General features: G+C 27.0%; 3 protein-coding genes and 1 long non-coding RNA gene across 7 annotated transcripts in view; 3 read left to right on the top strand and 1 right to left on the bottom strand.

Moving 5' to 3' along the window:
• LOC114941829 (uncharacterized) overlaps positions 1-16,651 on the bottom strand; it is a 93,276-nt gene that overhangs the window by 22,483 nt on the left and 54,142 nt on the right. The window contains exon 4 of one of the 3 annotated variants that reach the window (XR_003821706.2): positions 13,277-13,849. The exons of the other annotated variants lie outside the window; for them this stretch is intronic. This is a non-coding gene — a long non-coding RNA (uncharacterized LOC114941829). Of the gene's footprint in view, positions 1-13,276; positions 13,850-16,651 lie in introns of those variants that run through there. 3 annotated transcript variants of the gene reach the window in all.
• LOC114941825 (lysosomal aspartic protease-like) lies at positions 612-3,604 on the top strand. Of its 2 annotated transcripts, XM_029316977.2 has the most exons (9): positions 612-803; positions 1,509-1,608; positions 1,675-1,756; positions 1,932-2,050; positions 2,192-2,391; positions 2,484-2,606; positions 2,678-2,822; positions 2,955-3,056; positions 3,188-3,604. In XM_029316977.2, exons 1-9 carry the CDS (start codon positions 742-744, stop codon positions 3,359-3,361), a joined length of 1,107 nt encoding a protein of 368 aa, XP_029172810.2. In that variant the 5' UTR covers positions 612-741; the 3' UTR covers positions 3,362-3,604. The 2 variants fall into 2 exon arrangements, with proteins under 2 accessions (XP_029172810.2, XP_029172808.2); XM_029316975.2 differs by having other exon boundaries at positions 1,509-1,756.
• Positions 6,111-8,926, top strand: LOC114941826 (lysosomal aspartic protease-like). Its single transcript, XM_029316978.2, has 8 exons — positions 6,111-6,300; positions 7,017-7,270; positions 7,450-7,568; positions 7,699-7,898; positions 8,005-8,127; positions 8,199-8,334; positions 8,466-8,567; positions 8,699-8,926. Exons 1-8 carry the CDS (start codon positions 6,239-6,241, stop codon positions 8,867-8,869), a joined length of 1,167 nt encoding a protein of 388 aa, XP_029172811.2. The 5' UTR covers positions 6,111-6,238; the 3' UTR covers positions 8,870-8,926.
• LOC114941827 (lysosomal aspartic protease-like) lies at positions 11,597-15,344 on the top strand. The gene is made up of 8 exons (XM_029316979.2): positions 11,597-11,782; positions 12,499-12,752; positions 12,932-13,050; positions 13,176-13,375; positions 13,482-13,604; positions 13,676-13,811; positions 13,943-14,044; positions 14,176-15,344. Exons 1-8 carry the CDS (start codon positions 11,721-11,723, stop codon positions 14,344-14,346), a joined length of 1,167 nt encoding a protein of 388 aa, XP_029172812.1. The 5' UTR covers positions 11,597-11,720; the 3' UTR covers positions 14,347-15,344.

Below are 16,651 nucleotides of genomic sequence, written 5' to 3'. Positions count from 1 at the left end.
ATTTTAAATATTTAATTCAATACGTGTTATATATTTGTATAAAATTATGAGACGCATTTTTAATATTCCCCTTATAAAAGCGGATAAGTATCTTCGAATACAACACGCAGCATAAATATTTAGGCTGTACAGATGGCAGCGATTTTGTACCACGACGATTTCCTCGGCAAATAAACCGACTTCAGTGACGGATTCGTTTAGCGTTGAAACGCAAAGTCGCTAGCACGGACGTCTGGATCATTTAAAAAAATGTTCGCGAATCTCTACGTGATTTTTTTGACTAATGAAAACATTCATTATCTATTAAAAAAGTGTAGACATCCAATATTTTCGCAGACGCTTAACGATATCAGATAAAAATGAAAATAATCCATAAACTTTGATCTAGAGTATATTTTTGCGAAGAGATAATTGCTTTTTTCATTAATTACTGATAATTTATGTAAATACACATTGTATTAATTAAATATACCAGAAATATATCTTTAAATTAAATTGATTAATAGAAATCTATCGGAATTCTTTTTAAATGTTTTGTGTATCGTTACCAATTTCACCCCACTCAAGCATTCAATAAGCGCTTCGCAATCATATATATAAGCCCCTAAATATCGAAACAGGGTTAGTAAGAGTGCTAGCAATCAACAACGCTTTATTTTTCTGTGTGTCCGATCATAACATGGAAATTCATTGCTGAAATTTTTGTGATTCGAAGTTCCAATCGCAAGTAAATTCGCAAATATGTTTCGCATTTTTATGCTAGCCGTCGCGATCTTTGTGATGATCGACGCTCAACTGCAGAGGTAAGTGCACATTGCATTGCATTATATGATATGATAAATATTGAGATTATAGAGATGATTCCCTTTTTCGTAATTGCATCTGATTTTTTGAATTTGAAGCGAAATTTGTGTAAACGCAATTAACAATTGGAGGAAATTATTTTACAAAAATGTATTTTTATTTATTAGCAAAAAGATGGAGAAATTAAATGTTATAGAAAAAGTGATTCTTTGTAAATTCGCAAAATTTATCTGCCTACCTTGTATGTAGTTTTGGTCTACATTTAATTGTCCTTAACGTACATACATTATAATTCGAAATTAAAACACTTAAGTATAAGTTATTTTTTCACGCGTAAACAAATAAACTCTCGGTACTAATACGTTGTTTTGTACAGTTTGTTTACTCAGCTCTGTATATATATTCTGTTTTTAGAATATTATTTTATGTGAAATTATTTTCTTGTGCCAAATTGCATGCAATATGTTTTTAGTTTTTATTCTAAAAATCAAAGTCTTTTAAGTTATATATGACTTTATTTTATATAAGTATACATATAATACTTGAGCCATAAAGTAAATATTATTTCAAATATATATGAAACGCATAAATTATATAGGTAATCTAGAAAAATCACGAAGTTAATAAATGTTTCGGATATAACTAGTGCATAAAATATTTATATGGCGTAAACTAAAACAGCATGTTCTTTATGATATTTCAAGGATTTTATTACACAAGATGGATTCTATGCGACATAGTTTGGAGAAACTTGGCAATGACATTTCAAAACTTTCTATGACCGAAGCTAGCACTCATCCTAAGGTGCGTTTATGCAATTTATTAGATTATGAGTATTATGGTAATATTACTATCGGAACACCGCCGCAGGAATTTAAAGTAGTGTTTGATACTGGTTCCTCAAATCTTTGGATACCATCCACAAAATGCAAACGTTCAAACATAGTTTGCAGTAAGTAATTTATTAATATATACAGGGTGTCTGATATAAGTTGTCACACTGAAAATATACCAGTAGATCTTGTTATATGGAGGCAATTTTTCCTCAGCAATTACTTAAAAAAATTTTTTATTTTAAAAATCTCCCTATTGCAATAATTTCTGATATTACTTTCTATTTTTTATAGACGTGCATAACAAATATAATAGTACAAAATCCAGTACATATGTACCAAATGGTACTGCGATTGAGATTTCATATACCACTGGCACTATGGCTGGATTTTTATCTGCTGATGTAGTGAGTGTAAGTAATTATTAAACAAATAGACCAATTTAATTCAACTACATTCGTAGATTATAAACACTTTTTAAGAGTTTTTATACATGGCCATTCTCGTGATATTTTATCATTATTATACTAATTTATATATATATATATTTCTAGATTGCCGGTCTCAATGTTCAAAATCAAATATTTGGGGAAGCAATGCACGAGCCAGGCATTGAGTTCATTGTTGCAAAATTTGATGGTGTTTTGGGCATGGGTTATTCCACGTGGTCCATCAACAATGTAACGCCTGTGTTCTACAATATGATAACACAAGGCCTACTGTCATCAGCCGTTTTCAGCTTTTATTTCAATAGGTATCCATTTTCTTTTCATGCATTGCGTATGTCTATAAATGTTTTTTACAAAAAAAATATATATTACAATGAAAAATATACAACTTGTGCAGAGATTTTTCGATCAAGATCGGTGGTGAATTAATATTGGGTGGTTCCGATCCCGATTATTACGAAGGAGAGTTGACGTATATTCCTGTTAATAATAAAAAATACTGGGAATTTACTATGAATAAGTACGTTATTTTCTAAATTATTCTGATAATCATAGTAACAACAAATTGTTAATATTATTATTGTGCTGTAGGATCAGAATACATAATTATCTCTTCTGCGCGAGTGGTTGTCGAGCTATCGCTGATACAGGTACCTCATTAATATATGGACCACAATATGAAATCGCAATTATTAATGAACTTATTGGAGCTACTGTCACTTATGGACAGTATAGAGTAAGGAAACAATTATACTTTTCATAATGACATAGCTTTCTGTAGAAAAATTATAAGAAATTACTAAAATATAAATTGATATTTGTGTTGTGAGTTGCTATTTTTTAATTGGATATTCTCTTTTGTTTAAAGATAAACTGCACCAAGAAAAACTCTACTGACATGCCAGTAATCAGTTTTATTATGGGTTCTGGTAAAATGTTCAATCTTACCAATCAGGATTACATCGTACCGGTAAATATTATAGATCCTATAATAGATTTCAACCCAGAAATAATTGTCGAATCGACGTCGATTTGACAATTATTTCTGGCTAGGAAACTATTTAAATTTAGAAAACTTACATTTTTTGTGCTTCTGTACAGATGTCAACAGATGATCCCACGGAGTGTAAAAGTGGTTTTTTACCGGATAACCATATCTATAAATTATGGACTCTAGGAGTTGTATTTCTTAGTCGTTATTATAGCGTGTTCGATTTTGAGAAAGATCAAGTGGGATTTGCTCCAGCGAAGCAAATGTCGATTGCTATTTCTTAAAATTATATAATAAGACATCGCATTTAAATGATAAATTCGTGATTAAATTAGTAACCTTTTTATAGTTTTTTAATGTTCATTGACTAGTAATTTTTTATTTATAGTTATGTGACACATTATTATAAACGAATTTATTCGTTTTGGAGAATTAAAATAAGGATATATATGAAAAATATTTTCCTTTAATAATTGGATATATTTTCTTTTAATATACGCACTACATTGTTATATTTCTGAACACAAATAAGTTGTAAAAAATTTATTTTTCCATATACTTTATATATAGATAAATATTTACCTATATATATTATTACTAATATAAACTAATTATATATACTAATTTTAATATATATTAATTATATATATTAATTTTAATATATTATATTAATCTTTTATAATTTTATTTATAGCATTTATTAATTATATTTCATTTCAATATAGTAACCTGTTGTCTCTTATAATGTACAATATTTATCTTCCTAAAATTTTTGTTGGAATTAATTTGCTTTGTTTTGATATTACATTTATTTATTATATTACATTTATTTAAATAAAGAAATAGTTTTTTGAAGATATTTATTATTTTTTAAATAAAATATTTTTCTGTTATATTTTCTAATATACATTTTATACGATAAAAATATGTATAATATGCATTATTAAATTTTATATAGTTTCTTGCTAAAAATTGATATATTAAATATTATTCTACAACTAACATAACAACATAATTGTTTACAGGCCACAATGATTATAAGATACTCATATTCAAAGACCATGCATATCGATACTTTTTTAAAACTGCAAGCATTTATCAAAGTTTTTATGACTAATTTATATTTTCACTAATATAATTATAGTTTTTTCTTAGATTTATTTTTTCACAAATTTATCCAAAAAACTGTTTGTTAATAATAAAATAAAACTCCAATGTAAAGTAAAAAGTAAATAATATATTTTAAAAGTTCTCTGAAAAATAAATTTTTGAAAAGTAAAATAAATGATTTTTTCTTCAATAAAATTGTTATTATATACATTTTCCAGTTTTCCATTTTTGTAATACTGATTTATTTAAAATTTTTTTTCTCTAATTCGAAATTACATAAAAACAAGTGATATTTCAATAAAACTGCGATTTTGAGACGAAAGCTTATATTTATATAGACAAAAATGATTAAAAAGAAAGTGAGTGTACAGATTTTATCGTATAATATAAATAAATGAGAAAACAACAGAATAATTAAAATTTTTCAAAAAGATGATGGTCAGCTAAATCGGAATAAAAATTAATCAAAGTAAAAAAGTACCTTATTACATCACATTGTGTGAAACTTTATCGAAACTTTATCATCAATTTTCTAAAATTTATTTGTAGTTTTAAGAAGAAAATTCAATCATTTCCTACCATCAACTGATATAAAGTTTACATTTCATCAACATAAATTTTTCCGTAGTTAAAAGCAGTTGAGCTTATTGTTGCTAATTATAATGTTTCTTGCAAACGAAATGTCATTTGCAAAGTTAATTCTTTGTATGGCTGTCTAGTTGACGTAAATAATGTATTCTTTCAAAATACTGATCGCATTTTCCTCATTAATCACACACACATTTCATAATTTTTTAATAGTTTGCGCTGATTAAAGAAAATATTAAACGAGATATTTTTAGATTTGATTGATTGTGTTGGAAACCCGGAAGTTTTTTCAACATAAATATGTAAATCATAAAATGCAACCAATTATAGATATTTCTTTCAATAGGTATTATAATTTGTATAAAATTATGAGACGCATTCTTTAATATTTCCTTTATATAAAAGCGAATAAGTGTCTTCGAATACAACACGCAGTATAATTATTTGGTATTACAGATGACAGCGATTCTGTACCACGACGATTCCCTCGGCAAATAAACCAACCTCATTGACGGATTCGTTTAGAGTCGAAACGCAAAGTCGCTAGCACGAACGTCTGGATTGTTTAGATAAATATTCGCGAATCTCCACGTGATTTTTTTTACTAATGGAAACATCCATTATCCATTAAGAAAACCTAGACATCCAATATTTTTGCAGACGCTGAACGCGACAGTGAGTCTAATCTTCATTTTTCTAGCAAAGAAAAAAAATATGAATTTTTCTTTCACACGAGAAATTATGAAATTTCTTTTATTTTGACATTTTTAACAAATAAAATAAATTTTCAATAATATATGGTAATAATCACGCTACAAAAATACAGGATAAAGATATACACTGTTTGTCTCATTGTCAACAGACAAATTGAAAAATATCCTGAAGATATACATGTATATATATATATATACAGCACTTACCTTTTCGCAAAAATTCTAGATTCTATTCTAGATCAAAGTTTATGGATTATTTTATTTTTTAAAAAGATAAAATAATGCAACATCTGTTAAAAAGAAAAATTAATTTAATATATATATATATATATATATATATATATATATAAGATATAAGATAAAAGTAAAAATAATCCATAAACTTTGATCTAGAGTATATTTTTGCGAAGATATAATTGTTTTTTCAATAATTATTGATATTTTATCTAAATACACGTTGTATTAATTCAAAGAGCATATCAAAAATATATGTTTAAATTAAATTGATTAATAGAGATCTATCGGAATTCTTTTCAAATGTTTTGTTTGTTGTTGTCAATGTCACCCCACTCAAGCATTTATTTAAGCGCTTCGCGATCATATATATAAGCCCCTGAATATCGAAACAGGGTTATTAAAGTGCTAGTAATCGACAACGCTTTATTTTTCTGTGTGTCCGGTCATAAGGTACAAAATTCGTCGCTGGAAATTTTGTGATTCGATGTTCCAATCGCAAGTAAATTCGCAAACATGATTCGCATTTTTATGCTGGTTGTCGTAATCTTTGCGATGATCGACGCGCAATTGCAGAAGTAAGTGCACATTGCATTGCATTATATATTGAGATTATATATAGAGATGATTCTTTTTTCGTAATTGCATCTGATTTTTTGGATTTGAAGCGAAATTTGTGTAAACGCAATTAACGTTTCAATAACGATTGGAGGAAATTATTTTACAAAAATGTATTTTTATTTATTAGTAAAAAGATGGAGACATTGAATGTTATAGAAAAAGTGATTCTTTGTGAATTCGCGAAATTTGTCGGTATACCTTACAGTTTTGATCTACATTTAATTGTCGTTAAAGTACATGTATGTTATGATTCGAGATCAAAACACTTAAGTATAAGTTAATTTTTTATGCGTAAACAAATAAACTCTCGGTACTAATGCGTTGTTTTGTACTGTTTGTTTACTCAGCTCTGTGTATATAATCTGCTTTTAGAATATTGTTTTATATGGAGTTATTCTCTTGTGTCAAATTGCATGCAATATGGTTTTAGTTTTTATTCTAAAAATCAAAGTCTTTTAAATTATATAATGACTTTATTTTATATAAGTATACATATAATACTTGAGCCATAAAGTAAATATTATTTCAAATATATATGAAACGTATAAATCATATAGGTAATCTAGAAAAATTACGGAGTTAATAAATGTTTCTGATATAACTAATGCATAAAATATTTATATTTTGTAAAATAATGTAAACTAAAACAGGATGTTCTTTACGTTATTTCAAGGGTTTTATTACACAAGACGGATTATATTCGACATACTTTGAAAAAGCGTGACATTGACATTCCAAAAATTTCTATGACCAAAGGTAATACGAGTACTCTTCCTAAGGTGCGTTTATACAATTATTTAGATGCTCAGTATTACGCTGTTATTACTATCGGAACACCACCGCAGGAATTTAAAGTACTGATTGATACTGGTTCCTCAGATCTTTGGGTACCATCCCAAAGATGCAACCGTTCAGTCTCTGCTTGCGGTAAGTAATTTATTAATGTATACAGAATGTCTGATATAAGGTGTCACGCCAAAAATATACGAGTAGATCTTGTTATTTGGAGACAATTTTTTTATCAGTAATTATTTAAAAACCTTTTTTATTTTAAAAATCTCTCTATTGCGATAATTTCTTATAATATTACTTTCTATTTTTTATAGACCTGCATAACAAATATAATAGTACAAAATCCAGTACATATATACCAAATGGTACTACGATTGAGATTACATATGGCAGTGGCGATATAGCTGGATTTTTATCCACTGATGTAGTGAATGTAAGTAATCATTAAACAAATAAGCCAATTTGATCAATTACAATCGAAGTTTATAAACACTTTTTAAGTATTTTTAAATTATGTCATTTTCGTGATATTTTATTATTAATATACCAATTTATATTTCTAGATTGCCGGTCTCAATGTTCAAAATCAAATATTTGGGGAAGTAACACACATGTTAGGCGTTGCGTTCACTTATGCAAAATTTGATGGTATTTTGGGCATAGGTTATTCCGCGTGGGTCGTCCACGATGTAACGCCTGTGTTTTACAATATGGTAACACAAGGCCTAGTGTCATCAGCCGTTGTCAGCTTTTATATGAATAAGTATGCATTTTATTTTCATGCATTGCGTATGTCTGAAAATTGTTTTTTTAACAAAAAAAAATATATATATATATATATTACAATAAAAAATATACAACCTGCGCAGAGGTTCTTCGGCCAATGTCGGTGGTGAAGTAATATTGGGTGGTACTGATCCCGCTTATTACGAAGGCGAGTTGACGTATGTTCCTGTTACTGAGAAAGAATACTGGAAATTTACTATAAATGAGTACGTTATTTTTAAAATTATTCTCATAATCATAATTACAACAAATTGTTAATATTATTATTGTTATGTAGGATCAGAATACATAATTATACCTTCTGCGCGGGTGACTGTCAAGCTATCGCTGATACAGGTACCTCATTAATATATGGACCACTATCGGACATCTCAATTATTAATGAACTTATTGGAACTTATGAACGGTATAATGTAAGTAAACAATTTTCCTTTAACAATGACATAGCTTTCTGTAGAAAAAAAATTATAAGAAGTTACTAAAATATAAATTGATAATTGTGTTGTGAGTTGCTATTTCTTAATTGGATCTCTTTTGTTTAAAGATAAACTGCACCAAGAAAAACTCTACTGACATGCCAGTAATCAGTTTTATTATGGGTCCTGATAAAATGTTCAATCTTACAAATCAGGATTACATCGTACCGGTAAATATTATAGATCCTATAATAGATTTAAGCCCAAAAATAATTGTCGAATCGACGTCGATTTGACAATTATTTCTGGCTAGGAAACTATTTAAATTTAGAAAACTTACATTTTTTGTGCTTCTGTACAGATACCAATAGAGAATCTCACGGAGTGTGACAGCGGTTTTAGACCACATAACACTACTAAGTTTTGGGTTCTAGGGAATGTATTTCTTCGCCGTTATTATAGTGTGTTTGATTTTGAAAAAGACCGAGTCGGATTTGCTCCAGCGAAACAAATGTCGATTACTATATCTTAAAATTATATAATAAGAAAACATCGTATTTAAATGATAAATTCGTGATTATTTTAGTAACCTTTTCATAGGTTTTTAATATTCATTGACTAGTAATTCTTTATTTATAGTTATGTGACACATTATTATAAACGAATTTATTCGTTTTGGAGAATTAAAATGAGGATATATATGAAAAATATTTTTCTTTAATAATTGGATATATTTTCTTTTAATATACGCACTACATTGTTATATTTCTGAACACAAATGAGTTGTAAAAAATTTATTTTTCCATATACTTTATGTATAGATAAATAATTACCTATATATATTAATACTAATATAAATTAATTATATATATTAATTTTAATATATATTAATTATATATATTAATTTTAATATATTATATTAATCTTTCATAATTTTATTTATAGTAGCTATTATATTTCATTTCAATAGTAACCTGTTGTCTCTTATAATGTATTTATCTTCATAAAAATGTTTGTTGGAATTAAATTGCTTTGTTTTGATATTACTATATTACATTTTTTTAAATAAGGAAATGCTTTTGAAGATATCTATTATTTTTTAAATAAAATATTTTTCTGTTATATTTTCTAATATACATTTTATACGATAAAAATGTATAATATGCATTATTAAATTTTATATAGTTTCTTGCTAAAAATTGATATATTAAATATTATTCTACAACTAACATAACAACATAATTGTTCACAGGCCATAATGATTATAAGATACTCATATTCAAAGACCATGCATATCGATACTTTTTTAAAACTGCAAGCATTTATCAAAGTTCTTATGACTAATTTATATTTTCACTAATATAATTATAGTTTTTTCTTAGATTTATTTTTTCACAAATTTATCCAAAAAACTGTTTGTTAATAATAAAATAAAACTCCAATGTAAAGTAAAAAGTAAATAATATATTTTAAAAGTTCCCTGAAAAATAAATTTTTGAAAAGTAAAATAAATGATTTTTTCTTCAATAAAATTGTTATTATATACATTTTCCAGTTTTCCATTTTTGTAATACTGATTTATTTAAAATTTTTTTTCTCTAATTCGAAATTACATAAAAACAAGTGATATTTCAATAAAACTGCAATAATGAGACGAAAGCTTATATTTATATAGACAAAAATGATTAAAAAGAAAGTGAGTGTACAGATTTTATCGTATAATATAAATAAATGAGAAAACAACAGAATAATTAAAATTTTTCAAAAAGATGATGGTCAGCTAAATCGGAATAAAAATTAATCAAAGTAAAAAAGTACCTTATTACATCACATTGTGTGAAACTTTATCGAAACTTTATCATCAATTTTCTAAAATTTATTTGTAGTTTTAAGAAGAAAATTCAATCATTTCCTACCATCAACTGATATAAACTATACATTTCATCAACATAAATTTTTCCGTAGTTAAAAGCAGTTGAGCTTATTGTTGCTAATTATAATGTTTCTTGCAAACGAAATGTCATTTGCAAAGTTAATTCTTTGTATGGCTGTCTAGTTGACGTAAATAATGTATTCTTTCAAAATGCTGATCGCATTTTCCTCATTAATCACACACACATTTCATAATTTTTTAATAGTTTGCGCTGATTAAAGAAAATATTAAACGAGATATTTTTAGATTTGATTGATTGTGTTGGAAACCCGGAAGTATTTTCAACATAAATATGTAAATCATAAAATGCAACCAATTTTAGATATTTCTTTCAATAGGTTCATTATAATTTGTATAAAATTATGAGACGCATTCTTTAATATTTCCTTTATATAAAAGCGAATAAGTGTCTTCGAATACAACACGCAGTATAATTATTTGGTATTACAGATGACAGCGATTCTGTACCACGACGATTCCCTCGGCAAATAAACCAACCTCATTGACGGATTCGTTTAGAGTCGAAACGCAAAGTCGCTAGCACGAACGTCTGGATTGTTTAGATAAATGTTCGCGAATCTCCACGTGATTTTTTTTACTAATGGAAACATCCATTATCCATTAAGAAAACCTAGACATCCAATATTTTTGCAGACGCTGAACGCGACAGTGAGTCTAATCTTCATTTTTCTAGCAAAGAAAAAAAATATGAATTTTTCTTTCACACGAGAAATTATGAAATTTCTTTTATTTTGACATTTTTAACAAATAAAATAAATTTTCAATAATATATGGTAATAATCACGCTACAAAAATACAGGATAAAGATATACACTGTTTGTCTCATTGTCAACAGACAAATTGAAAAATATCCTGAAGATATACATGTATATATATATACAGCACTTACCTTTTCGCAAAAATTCTAGATTTTATTCTAGATCAAAGTTTATGGATTATTTTTATTTTTAAAAAGATAAAATAATGCAACATCTGTTAAAAAGAAAAATTAATTTAATATATATATATATATATATATATATATATATAAGATATAAGATAAAAGTAAAAATAATCCATAAACTTTGATCTAGAGTATATTTTTGCGAAGATATAATTGTTTTTTCAATAATTATTGATATTTTATCTAAATACACGTTGTATTTATTCAAAGGGCATATCAAAAATATATGTTTAAATTAAATTGATTAATTGAGATCTATCGGAATTCTTTTCAAATGTTTTGTCTGTTGTTGTCAATTTCACCCCACTCAAGCATTTATTTAAGCGCTTCGCGATCATATATATAAGCCCCTGAATATCGAAACAGGGTTATTAAAGTGCTAGTAATCGACAACGCTTTATTTTTCTGTATGTCCGGTCATAAGGTAGAAATTCGTCGCTGGAAATTTTGTGATTCGATGTTCCAATCGCAAGTAAATTCGCAAACATGATTCGCATTTTTATGCTGGTTGTCGCAATCTTTGCGATGATCGACGCGCAATTGCAGAGGTAAGTGCACATTGCATTGCATTATATATTGAGATTATATATAGAGATGATTCTTTTTTCGTAATTGCATCTGATTTTTTGGATTTGAAGCGAAATTTGTGTAAACGCAATTAACGTTTCAATAACGATTGGAGGAAATTATTTTACAAAAATGTATTTTTATTTATTAGTAAAAAGATGGAGACATTGAATGTTATAGAAAAAGTGATTCTTTGTGAATTCGCGAAATTTGTCGGTATACCTTACAGTTTTGGTCTACATTTAATTGTCGTTAAAGTACATGTATGTTATAATTCGAGATCAAAACACTTAAGTATAAGTTAATTTTTCATGCGTAAACAAATAAACTCTCGGTACTAATGCGTTGTTTTGTACTGTTTGTTTACTTAGCTCTGTGTATATAATCTGCTTTTAGAATATTGTTTTATATGGAGTTATTCTCTTGTGCCAAATTGCATGCAATATGGTTTTAGTTTTTATTCTAAAAATCAAAGTCTTTTAAATTATATAATGACTTTATTTTATACAAGTATACATATAATACTTGAGCCATAAAGTAAATATTATTTCAAATATATATGAAACGTATAAATCATATAGGTAATCTAGAAAAATTACGGAGTTAATAAATGTTTCTGATATAACTAATGCATAAAATATTTATATTTTGTAAAATAATGTAAACTAAAACAGAATGTTCTTTATGTTATTTCAAGGCTTTTATTACACAAGACGGATTATATTCGACATACTTTGAAAAAGCGTGACATTGACATTCCAAAAGTTTCTATGACCAAAGGTAATACGAGTACTCTTCCTAAGGTGCGTTTATGCAATTATTTAGATGCTCAGTATTACGCTGTTATTACTATCGGAACACCACCGCAGGAATTTAAAGTACTGATTGATACTGGTTCCTCAGATCTTTGGGTACCATCCCAAAGATGCAACCGTTCAGTCTCTGCTTGCGGTAAGTAATTTATTAATGTATACAGAATGTCTGATATAAGGTGTCACGCCAAAAATATACGAGTAGATCTTGTTATATGGAGACAATTTTTTTATCAGTAATTATTTGGAAACCTTTTTTATTTTAAAAATCTCTCTATTGCGATAATTTCTTATAATATTACTTTCTATTGTATATAGACCTGCATAAGGAATATAATAGTACAAAATCCAGCACATATATACCAAATGGTACTGCGATTGAGATTAGATATAGCAGTGGCGGTATAGCTGGATTTTTATCCACTGATGTAGTGAATGTAAGTAATCATTAAACAAATAAGCCAATTTGATCAATTACAATCGAAGTTTATAAACTTAAGTATTTTTAAACTATGTCATTTTCGTGATATTTTATTATTAATATACCAATTTATATTTTTAGATTGCCGGTCTCAATGTTCAAAATCAAACATTTGGGGAAGTAACACACATGTTAGGCGTTACGTTCACTTATGCAAAATTTGATGGTATTTTGGGCATAGGTTATTCCACGTGGGCCCTCAACAATGTAACGCCTGTGTTTTACAATATGGTAACACAAGGCCTAGTGTCATCAGCCGTTGTCAGCTTTTATTTGAATAAGTATGCATTTTATTTTCATGCATTGCGTATGTCTGAAAATTGTTTTTTTAACAAAAAAAAAAATATATATATATATATTACAATAAAAAATATACAACCTGCGCAGAGGTTCTTCGGACAATGTCGGTGGTGAATTAATATTGGGTGGTACTGATCCCGCTTATTACGAAGGCGAGTTGACGTATGTTCCTGTTACTGAGAAAGAAGACTGGAAATTTATTATAAATGAGTACGTTATTTTTAAAATTATTTTCATAATCATAATTACAACAAATTGTTAATATTATTATTGTTATGTAGGATCAGAATACATAATTATACCTTCTGCGCGGGTGACTGTCGAGCTATCGCTGATACAGGTACCTCATTAATATATGGACCACTATCGGACATCTCAATTATTAATGAACTTATTGGAACTTATGAACAGTATAATGTAAGTAAACAATTTTCCTTTAACAATGACATAGCTTTCTGTAGAAAAAAAATTATAAGAAGTTACTAAAATATAAATTGATAATTGTGTTGTTAGTTGCTATTTCTTAATTGGATCTCTTTTGTTTAAAGATAAACTGCACCAAGAAAAACTCTATTGACATGCCAGTAATCAGTTTTATTATGGGTCCTGGTAAAATGTTCAATCTTACCAATCAGGATTACATCGTACCGGTAAATATTATAGATCCTATAATAGATTTAAGCCCAGAAATAATTGTCGAATCGACGTCGATTTGACAATTATTTCTGGCTAGGAAACTATTTAAATTTAGAAAACTTACATTTTTTGTGCTTCTGTACAGATACCAATAGAGAATCTCACGGAGTGTGACAGCGGTTTTAGACCACATAACACTACTAAGTTTTGGGTTCTAGGGGATGTATTTCTTCGCCGTTATTATAGTGTGTTTGATTTTGAAAAAGACCGAGTCGGATTTGCTCCAGCGAAACAAATGTCGATTACTATATCTTAAAATTATATAATAAGAAAACATCGTATTTAAATGATAAATTCGTGATTATTTTAGTAACCTTTTTATAGGTTTTTAATATTCATTGACTAGTAATTCTTTATTTATAGTTATGTGACACATTATTATAAACGAATTTATTCGTTTTGGAGAATTAAAATGAGGATATATATGAAAAATATTTTTCTTTAATAATTGGATATATTTTCTTTTAATATACGCACTACATTGTTATATTTCTGAACACAAATGAGTTGTAAAAAATTTATTTTTCCATATACTTTATATATAGATAAATAATTACCTATATATATTAATACTAATATAAATTAATTATATATATTAATTTTAATATATATTAATTATATATATTAATTTTAATATATTATATTAATCTTTCATAATTTTATTTATAGTAGCTATTATATTTCATTTCAATAGTAACCTGTTGTCTCTTATAATGTATTTATCTTCATAAAAATGTTTGTTGGAATTAAATTGCTTTGTTTTGATATTACTATATTACATTTTTTTAAACAAGGAAATGCTTTTGAAGATATCTATTATTTTTTAAATAAAATATCTTTCTGTTATATTTTCTAATATACATTTTATACGATAAAAATGTATAATATGCATTATTAAATTTTATATAGTTTCTTGCTAAAAATTGATATATTAAATATTATTCTACAACTAACATAATACCATAATTGTTCACAGGCTATAATGATAATAAGATACCCGTATTCGAAGACCATGCATATCTATACTTTTTTAAAACTGCAAGCATTTATCAAAGTATTTATGACTAATTTATATTTTCACTAATATAATTATTGTTTTCTCCTAGATTTATTTTTTCATAAATTTATCCAGAAAACTGTTTGTTAATAATAAAATCAAACTTCAATGTAAAGTAAAAAATAAATAATATATTTTAAGATTTCTTTAAAATATAAATTTTTGAAAAGTAAAATAAATGATTATTTTTAATAAAATTGTTATTATATACATTTTCCAGTTTTTCAGTTTTGTAATACTAATTTATTTAAAAATTTTTTTTTCTCTAATTCGAAATTACATAAAAACAAGTGATATTTCAAACTACGAAAATGAGGCAAAAGCATATATTTATATAGACAAAAATGATTAAAAAAAAAGTGAGAGTACAGATTTTATCGTATAATATAACTAAATGAGAGAACAACAGAATAATTAAAATTTTTCAAAAGGATAATGGTCAGCTATATCCCAAATCGGAATAAAAATTCATCAAAGTAAAAAATACCATATCACATCACGTTGTGTGATACTTTATCAAAACTTGATCATCAATCTTCTAAAATTTATTTGTAGTTTTAAGAAAAAAAATTTAATCTTTTCTTATCGTCAACTGATATAAAGTTTACATTTCATCAACATAAATTTTTATTGTACATAGTTAAAAGCAGCTGAGCTTATTGTTTCTAATTATAATGTTTCTGCAAAGTTACTTGTTGCATGGCTGTCTAGTTGACGTAAACAATGTATTCTTTCGAAATGCTGATCGCATTTTCCTCATTAATCACATACACATTTCATAATTTTTTAATAGTTTGTGCCGATTAAAGAAAATATTAAACGAGATATTTTTAGGTTTGATTGATTGTGTTGGAAACCCGGAAGTTTTTTCGAATGTATATGCGAATGTATTTATAGTAGGTACCGCTGCATCTCGATAAACAATAAGAGCTCCAGTGGTCGATTATAATTTATTTTTTATACATCCAGAAGGTGTAGAAACTATTGGATGTTCGAAATTTCGCTACCTGAAGCTTTATAATTACTGAAAATTTCGGAAACATGTTTCGCTTTCTTGTATTGCATTACATATCAGGGTGATAAATGTGAAATTAATGAAGACCGATTTATCTCATGAAATTGGTACAAAGTTACGTAAATATCATTGATATTTTAATCATAAATAAACCAAGTTTTTTTTACAAAAATATATAAGTGTTATCGAATTATGTGTTAAGATGGACGAAGTGAAAAGCTATCGAAGTTCCAAAATCGGAGTATGGAATGATTGACAAACCTTTTAAAGAAGTATTTTAGATGCTAGTCGAAGCTCGTGCATGATTACACGAAGAAGGACAAAGAACCCCCATAACGAGACAGACTGTGTACATTAAACAATCCTTTGTTTTATTGTCACGGAAACGGTTCATTGTCGTCACGACTCGGCGAGCAAGGCTCTGTCTCCTCTTTTTCTTCCCCTTCTCTAGCACTATTCTAGGGGGATAACGAATTTACTGTAAAACTG

The sequence above is a fragment of the Nylanderia fulva genome, unplaced genomic scaffold (assembly GCF_048542155.1).
Source record: "Nylanderia fulva isolate GAGA-0341 unplaced genomic scaffold, ASM4854215v1 Scaffold3, whole genome shotgun sequence".
Lineage (NCBI taxonomy): Eukaryota > Metazoa > Arthropoda > Insecta > Hymenoptera > Formicidae > Nylanderia > Nylanderia fulva.
Note: the sequence above shows the minus strand (reverse complement) of the source record. Positions and strands in the feature narration are given on the sequence as shown.

What these genes read in the sequence shown, in the direction of transcription:
- LOC114941825 (XM_029316975.2), top strand. Translation starts at nt 742, where the DNA reads ATGTTTCGCATTTTTATGCTAGCCGTCGCGATCTTTGTGATGATCGAC. An exon ending in ATCGACGCTCAACTGCAGAG is followed by an intron (nt 804 to 1,508) that starts GTAAGTGCACAT and finishes TGATATTTCAAG; the next exon opens with GATTTTATTACACAAGATGG. An exon ending in ACGTTCAAACATAGTTTGCA is followed by an intron (nt 1,757 to 1,931) that starts GTAAGTAATTTA and finishes TATTTTTTATAG; the next exon opens with ACGTGCATAACAAATATAAT.
- LOC114941826 (XM_029316978.2), top strand. Translation starts at nt 6,239, where the DNA reads ATGATTCGCATTTTTATGCTGGTTGTCGTAATCTTTGCGATGATCGAC. An exon ending in TATCCACTGATGTAGTGAAT is followed by an intron (nt 7,569 to 7,698) that starts GTAAGTAATCAT and finishes TTATATTTCTAG; the next exon opens with ATTGCCGGTCTCAATGTTCA. An exon ending in TGGAAATTTACTATAAATGA is followed by an intron (nt 8,128 to 8,198) that starts GTACGTTATTTT and finishes ATTGTTATGTAG; the next exon opens with GATCAGAATACATAATTATA.
- LOC114941827 (XM_029316979.2), top strand. Translation starts at nt 11,721, where the DNA reads ATGATTCGCATTTTTATGCTGGTTGTCGCAATCTTTGCGATGATCGAC. An exon ending in TATCCACTGATGTAGTGAAT is followed by an intron (nt 13,051 to 13,175) that starts GTAAGTAATCAT and finishes TTATATTTTTAG; the next exon opens with ATTGCCGGTCTCAATGTTCA. An exon ending in TGGAAATTTATTATAAATGA is followed by an intron (nt 13,605 to 13,675) that starts GTACGTTATTTT and finishes ATTGTTATGTAG; the next exon opens with GATCAGAATACATAATTATA.